Source organism: Limulus polyphemus, unplaced genomic scaffold (assembly GCF_000517525.1).
Source record: "Limulus polyphemus unplaced genomic scaffold, Limulus_polyphemus-2.1.2 Scaffold5939, whole genome shotgun sequence".
NCBI classification, from domain to species: domain Eukaryota; kingdom Metazoa; phylum Arthropoda; class Merostomata; order Xiphosura; family Limulidae; genus Limulus; species Limulus polyphemus.
This window is the reverse complement of record NW_013671549.1, coordinates 31,401-39,811: the sequence shown is the minus strand read 5'-3', so window position 1 is coordinate 39,811 and position 8,411 is coordinate 31,401. Positions and strand designations below refer to the sequence as shown.

The 8,411-nt window shown below is 37.2% G+C and overlaps 1 protein-coding gene across 1 annotated transcript in view; it reads left to right on the top strand.

The window, feature by feature from the left end:
- Positions 1-7,672, top strand: part of LOC106473162 (titin-like) — a 16,649-nt gene extending 8,977 nt beyond the window's left edge. The window contains exons 5-9 of the mRNA XM_022401649.1: positions 2,709-2,987; positions 3,342-3,349; positions 3,818-4,016; positions 4,349-4,636; positions 7,338-7,672. Of these exons, the coding sequence (XP_022257357.1) occupies positions 2,709-2,987; positions 3,342-3,349; positions 3,818-4,016; positions 4,349-4,636; positions 7,338-7,672 (1,109 nt within the window). The remainder of the gene's footprint in view (positions 1-2,708; positions 2,988-3,341; positions 3,350-3,817; positions 4,017-4,348; positions 4,637-7,337) is intronic.
- Positions 7,673-8,411: the final 739 nt, after the last annotated feature.

The window sequence follows — 8,411 nt, the reverse complement described above, 5'->3', positions numbered from 1 at the left end:
AACGTAACACCAAGTTTTCTACGGAATGGAGTAACAACGTAACACCAAGTTTTCTACGGAATGGAGTAACAACGTAACACCAAGTTTTCTACGGAATGGAGTAACAACGTAACACCAAGTTTTCTACGGAATGGAGTAACAACGTAACACCGAGTTTTCTATGGAATGGAGTAACAACGTTTTATAATCATTTCCGTCTGCATTGTTACGTGTTTTATATTCGATTTGAAATACAAATTTAATAAAATAATAACTTCACCGACTGAGTTAATCTGTATAACTTTTTTAAAACTCGTATCTGGAAGTAAATTTTATTGAATGTTTCTTTTCTGTAATTTTTAAATTCAAGATCTTGTTCTGTTTCAACATTGCTCGTTTATTTTCACAGGACTATTTCAAACATTAGTCGCTGAAGTTCAAAGGTTAAAAATATTGATGCCTCGGCTGTAAGTCAGCAGGCTTACAACGATAAAATTTGGGTTTCGATACTCGTAGTAGACAGAGCACAGATACCCCATTGTGTACAGTTGTGCATAACAACAATCAAAATGGCCTAGCGTTGCTGGTGGACAGAGCGTTCGACTCGCAATCTGCTGGTCGCGAGTTCGAACCCCTCTCACCGAACAAGCTTGCCCTTACAGTCGTAAGGGTGTTTTAACATGACGGTCAATTCCACTATTAGTTGGTAAAATAGTAGTCCAAGCTTTGGCGATTGGTGGTGTTGACTAACTGCTTTCCCTCTAGTCTATCACCGCTAAATTAGGGCCGGCTAGCTCGGATGGCGCGAAATTCAAAACAACCAAAACCAATACTCAATAATTATCTTTATAGCTTATCTGTTAACCTTATATTTGGAATGAAACTGACTTCTTAATAACAAATGGATTCCTATACTTGGGGTTGATCCTGAAGAGTTATGTTTTGGCATGAACAACGACCGCACAAGACCGCTGTCAACAGTGTTTGTTGATGGGGTTGATCCTGAAGAGTTATGTTTTGGCATGAACAACAACCGCACAAGACCGCTGTCAACAGTGTTTGTTGATAGGGGTTGATCCTGAAGAGTTATGTTTTGGCATGAACAACAACCGCACACGACCGCTGTCAACAGTGTTTGTTGACACGAACAATGACCATAGAAGACGATGTTTGACGATTCCAGCAGGTAAGTTAACCATCTGCATTTTATGTAAATTTTCCTGAACTTTCGTTTCATGTCTGTATCACAATTAGCTCACGTGAACTGAAAACTAGTGGCCATTTTTCTAGGCTTAAGATCAACATCCATTGTTTGTTTTTTGCTTTTTTCCTATTTTTGACAGACGATTTCAACATTAGTCACTAAGTTTTATCCTTATTATATTTCGTCTTTTATTTTTACATGACTATCCCCCCTGTATCCCCCTACGTGACTACCCCCCTACTATCTGTAGTTGTTCTACAGATGGAGTTGAACATGATTTGCAGTAGATAAGCACCAGGTATGTAATAATGGGCCCCCAGCGGCATGTCTGCGGACTTACAACGCTAGAAACCGGGTTTCGATACCCGTGGTGGACAGAGCACAGATAGCCCATTGTGTAGCTTTGTGCTGAATTACAAACAATGTAATAATGCACAATAATACAGTACTTGGTTTTAGGGTGTTTGACCAGCTTGAATTCGTAAAGAACACGTAATTCCTTACTGTAACCGGTGTGTCTGTTTGTTGTGAAAGAAAACGATGAATTGGTTAAAGGCTTCTCGATATATTCATTTACATCTGTTACTGTAACCGGTGTGCTTCCCTCGTGTCTGTTTGGTGTGAAAGAAAACGATGATTTGGTTAAAAACTTCTCGATATCTTCATTCACATCTGCGATGATTTGGTTCAAGATTTCTCGATATCTTCATTTACATCGGTTCTTCTTCTTTCTAACCAGTTTCAGAAATCTTGATTATAATTCTGTGGTTTCGATATTTTTTCTGATATTATGTCATAATTAAAATAACCACCACGTGGCGCTGTATTTGCAGGAGAGAATGTAATGTCGTGAGGCCGATGAAGGGAAGACCATTCGTATACATAAAACATTGCTCCACAGATCAAGTAATTCTTTAGGCTTCGAAAGTCGGAGGAGAAAATTTGTCTGTTAGTTTTTTGGAAACCACAAAGTGGTATAAGAAACCGGAAACAGGTCCTACCGTGTGAGACATAATCTTGTGTAAAAATTCACCATATTCGGTTTATGACGTCAAGAAAGGCGTAAAGATATGGCGCCTAAATTCTTTTGTATCATTAGCTGGGTTTTGTTAACTTCCAACTCCTCGGCGTTATCTCCAGGTAAGATTCTCTTTTTCTCACTTTATTTTTAAAACTATATGTTTATGTATTTAAAGTACAGTAATATAATTATGTAATATATATTATATATGTGAATATTTTTAAAGATGCGTTTTTCTCTCTCTCGTTTTACATGGATCTCTAAGCCTAAATTATATAACTGATAGCGATAAGCCGAATTGTGACGTACTTGTTTTTAATAAATTTGGCAATTAACGTAGTTACACACAAAGCCAGGTATGGAAATGATCTGTTTTCAACACTAACACTGTGAGTTTCCACTTGAGAAGTCGTCTGTCTGTTGTCAGTGTAGTCTTCTAAACATCTTTATTGTTAGATCTTGGTTCTTGTTACATGGTTTATTTAAAATCATATCTTCCTTCAGAGCCACCCACTCTCTTCTCCTTTGACTTTCCAAAAGATGTCGAACTTGGAAGACGTGTACAGGTTGTGTGCAGCTTGAACAAAGGAGATCTTCCTGTAAAGTTCACCTGGACAAAGGATGACCAGCCAATCAGCACTACGGACAGAATCAAAACTGGGATGTTCAATGAACATTCGAGTTTTCTTATCATTGACAGCGTGTCTGCTTTGAATATGGGGAACTATACATGTACAGTCCAAAATTCTAGAGGGTCCGATAATCATAACTTAAATAAAAAATGTCAAATTAACCAAATCTAAATGTCTTATCAAGAGATCCATAACAGACTACTAATTATGTATAACAAATAATGTTTAACAGAACTCTAACTAAATTGAAGTACGAGTGTGATGACAATAACTGGTTAAAACCGTTTTGTTTAGAACTGAGAGAAACCACATAATAGCCCAAACACCACCAAGACTTTATTATACCAGAACATTCTACAACGTAACCTGTTACAATATCGAAAGTGACGTCACATAGTTGTTCACGTGTTATACTAAAATACCAAAATGGCATATTCAATAATTATAGAGAAATGAACGACAACATTGAATGATGTTCAAGTTTCGCTAAAAACTCTGGATCCAGGTGTTTCGGTATACCCTTTTAATTTGGATCATCCTGTGTTATACTAAAATAAAGCAAGGAAGAAAAGTAAAAACGTTTCAACAACTAGTATTAAAGGGTTAACCAATCAGATGTGACCATAAAAGTATTTAGAATTGATGAAAACATACTTTCAATTATGTTAATATATTATATATACCTGGAATGACTAGTCGAGCAGTATTGATGAAAACATACATTCAATTATGATAATATATTATATATACCTGGAATGACTAGTCGAGCAGTAATATTTTGACAAACTATCAAAATTTGTAAAATAACACGAATGTGAAAATAAATAGATCGAAACGTGTTAAAAACTTGATTCAAGATTGTCGCTACGGGGCGCTGGAGTTGCTACATTAGCGCATAACCAAGTCGGGAGGATGTATGTGACGGATCACTCGCCAAATTTGTAAAGAAGATATAATTAATATCTCATTTATATTAGTTAGAATCACGATTTCTTTAATTTGTGTGCGCATTTCGAAATATTTATACTTCTTACGGCGTTCGAAATAGTTAGGCTTACCTCACATTGTCTAACAACGAAGCAACTTCTTGGACCAATGGCGTCAAACATGGAGCGATTATTACGCTGTGTAATGGCTGATGTGCTATTAACAGTAATACAACTTACTGCATTGTCTGAAGGTGAGTAAAAATTACAGTTTTAAATAAAATACTTCTCTAACTTTAGAAGTTATCTTCTTTATTTAACTGAAATATTTCGAATAAGGCTAGTTTACGATTACAATTATAATACCCTAATCGTTCTATTTTTACCAATGGATATCCCAGAATTCCAGTGGTAAATATAAGGTTTGGGAGTGATTGGCCATGAGGGCGCACCTAGGGTTTATTTGTGACACCAGGAGACTGTTTTGATTGTACTCTTGTATGAAATTTCTTTGTGTCACAAGTTTCAGGCACCACAGCATAGGATGTATATACCCGTATCAAAGGTTGTCTAATTTCTCCTACAGGGGGAGTTCCAAAGCTTCATTCGTTTGGCTTTCCACAGAAAGTGGACTTGGGCGGAAGAGTCCAGATGGTTTGTAACTTAAACAAGGGAAGTGTACCTGTTTCGTTCTCCTGGACTAAAGACGGCCAGACGATCCAAGATGGAGAAAGAATAGAAATAGGCTCGTGGAATGACGTGTCAAGCTACGTAATGATCCACAGCGTCTCTCCAGAAGACATCGGAAACTATACATGCTCAGCGACCAATCGCATTGGGACAGATAGTTTCACAGCGAATCTCGTTGCTTCAGGTTTGTGACGTCAGCTCACGGGTTTTCATATAAACGTATTCTGTTTGTCAGTTGTTGTTGCCCATAGCTACCAAAGATGAGTTGTGTAGAGTATCTGTATATTATTATTAGTAAGAAATTGGAAGTCAATAAACTCCTGATTTAAATTGAATTAGTTTATTTTAATTTTGTTTTCGTAAATCACGTGTTAAATATAATATAATTTTTGTATTTTCTGTTGGTTTCAAGTTATCTAGGTCGGTGGAGTTATTAGAATATCCTGATTTCGCTTTCTCTTATTTAGCTCCGTTTCTTTTCCTAACTTTACGTCAGATCTCAGTTCTTTAGTTTCACCACTATGTGGCGCTGTTGTTCGCTATGCAGTTCAGTGTTTGATGACATACTTGTAATATTAATTAATTTATTTAATGGCTTTGTAAAATTTTTGAAATTATGTATGTGCAAATTTTCCATATTTATATTGTTTTCTTCATTTTTTAAATACCCTGGAGTCGAAGAGCGAGAGGATTTAAAATGGGTTCTTAACTTTAATAGTGCCTTTGTTAAGACTACATTTTCAATTGGACGTTGACGCGCAGGCGCAAAGTACCGTTTGACGACACATTTCATGTAATAAAATGGCGGTAAAACATGGAATGATATTATAGACCTTTATACTAACCATCGTTTTTCGTCTGGTCATATCAAACGGTAAGTTATTATAGATTCTTCTATCAGAATTATTTTAAATATTGTGTTTTGGAAGACGTGGATAATGATTGGTTAACCTTGTTTTCAATGCTACTGTATAACTTTGTCTTATATCTCTGTTTGTATTTAATAACACTAGTCTGATTCATTGTATAATTTAAATTATCTCCAGATCCAGCCGTTTGCATTTCCGGATAATCCGGAAATAAGGGCCCAAGCTCGTGTGACCTGCGGTCTTCAGAAAGGGTACTTACCCGTCAGGTTCACGTGGAAGAAAAACGGGTCCATATTGAACTCAAGTTCAGACAAAACACGATTTCTGATAGAGGAGAGTTTTGTCGTGTTGGACTTGGATGTTAGTGATGTAGCTAGGAGATAAAGCACTTGGATGTTAGTGATGTAGCTAGGAGATAAAGCACTTGGATGTTAGTGATGTTGCTAGGAGATAAAGCACTTGGATGTTAGTGATGTTGCTAGGAGATAAAGCACTTGGATGTTAGTGATGTTGCTAGGAGATAAAGCACTTGGATGTTAGTGATGTTGCTAGGAGATAAAGCACTTGGATGCTAGTGATGTTGCTAGGAGATAAAGCACTTGGATGCTAGTGATGTTGCTAGGAGATAAAGCACTTGGATGCTAGTGATGTTGCTAACTACACGTCAGAAACAGGGAAGGTGAAGACAGTTTTACCTCCCACTTGCTTGTAACAGGTGAGATGACGAGAAAAGGTTTTCACAGAGAATGCTAGATTCTGTAACATTATAGTAAACAGTTGTGTTCTAGCTATACATACAGTACCTTTATTTTTAAACATAAATCTCACATAGTTCGTTTATTTGTTTTTGAATTTCGCGCAAAGCTACTCGAGGGCTTTATGGGCTAGCCGTCCCTAATTTACTAGTGATATACTAGAGGGAAGATAGCTAGTCGACACCAGCTCTTGGGTACCTTTTATCAACGAATAGTGGAATTAAAGGTCACATTATAACGTCCACAAGACTGAAAGGATGAGCATGTTTGATGACTGGATTCGAACTCGAGACCTGCAAGTCGAGCACCATAACCACCAGGACCTCTAACATCGTTGGATTTACTGGTCTGTATGCCCTGTTGAAGGTCTTAACGTTGGATTTACTGGTCTGTATGCCCTGTTGAAGGTCTTAACGTTGGATTTACTGGTCTGTATGCCCTGTTGAAGATCTTAACGTTGGATTTACTGGTCTGTATGCCCTGTTGAAGGTCTTAACGTTGGATTTACTGGTCTGTATGCCCTGTTGAAGGTCTTAACGTTGGATTTACTGGTCTGTATGCCCTGTTGAAGGTCTTAACGTTGGAATTGCTCGTTTATATATCTTTTTGGTTTGAAAACACCGGAAAACGTTTTACCCTAATGTGCCAAAATGCGATGATGCCAATAGTGTTTGCAATGTATTTTTCATTGAAAATTTTATTATTATATGTATTAGAGAATTACCGCTATATGGCGCTGTAGTTGCATATTAACCTACAGTTCAAGCTTATCATGATGGCTACTTGTGAAGACGAGTCTTCGTGGGGTGAAGCCTAAATATTTATGGACGCCTTAGTTCTTGAATAGAGAGGTATAATTAAACTATTCTAATAATCTGTTTAGGTTTTTATGGAACCTCTTGCCTCAGTTTAACATTGTGAAGTTGTAACAGAAGGAGAGTAGGCTTCGGTTTCTGTATTAGAGACGTATCCTCGTGACGTCACACACTGCTACAAATGGCGACCAAATTCAGTTGGATGAGAAGCGTGACAATATTGGGGTTCGTCGTTGGATCAGCATTGTGTGGTAAGTTGTATTTTAAGATATGAAACAATATTGAATTACGTGTTTGTTGGATGTCAGTAATAAGACTCAATATTGTGAAATAAGTGTTTATTTTTATTTTATTGTACGTCTGTTTTGATAAAACCCATTAGAAAATTGTCGGTGTATTTCCCACAAATCTTGTATTTAACTTATCACTGTACATTTGATCTTTAGAAGCGCCGATACTTCATCCCATCCACGTTCCACAAGACGTCGAACTGAACGGTACTGTTCAGGTTTTGTGTCATCTTAAGAAAGGATCTCTACCAGTGGAATTCTCGTGGAGTAAAGATGGCCGCCCCTTACTGACGGGAGCAGAAATTCAGACTACTTCTTTAAATGAACGTGCCAGTTTACTCGTGATAAGACACGTTACAACAGACGACGTTGGGAATTACACGTGCCGTGCGGAGAATTTGGCAGGTTCGGCTAGTACAACAGCATCTGTCATCATCAGAGGTATATTTCTTTGTAAAACCTACCAGTGTGTTGCACGAGCTAATGGCTAGTACAACAGCATCTGTCATCTTCAGAGGTATATTTCTTTGTAAAACCTACCAGTGTGTTGCACGAGCTAATGGCTAGTACAACAGCATCTGTCATCATCAGAGGTATATTTCTTTGTAAAACCTACCAGTGTGTTGCACGAGCTAATCAGAATCACTGACTTTTCGAGTGGACGTACTCTAAGTTTAGTGAAGAATGTCTCAAGAGAAGTAACACTAAGCCTTGTTTTGTTGAATACGCAGATTGTGACGTAGCCAGATAGTCCAATAACATACTTGATGCTCTGTCTTTCCGTTTATCTGTTTGTCTTATTAGTTACTTTGTCAACTAATTATGTTGAATTAACACAACTGGATGACTCTGTACAGTCTTATATTAAGTTAATTTGTGAAGTAATGACAATAGATGGCTCTGTACACAGTCAGATATCACTCGCTCAAATTGTAGTTACGGTTTAGTTATGTTGACTAGAGAATCATATTAAGGTACAGAGCCATCTATTGTCATTACTTCACAAATTAACGAGTGATATCTAACTACATCAAAGTTACGGTTTAGTTATGTTGACTAGAGAATCATATTAAGTTAATTTGTGAAGTAATGACAATAGATGGCTCTGTACATAGTTAGATATCACTCGCTCAAAGTTACGGTTTAGTTATGTTGACTAGAGAATCATATTAAGTTAATTTGTGAAGTAATGACAATAGATGGCTCTGTACATAGTTAGATATCACTCGC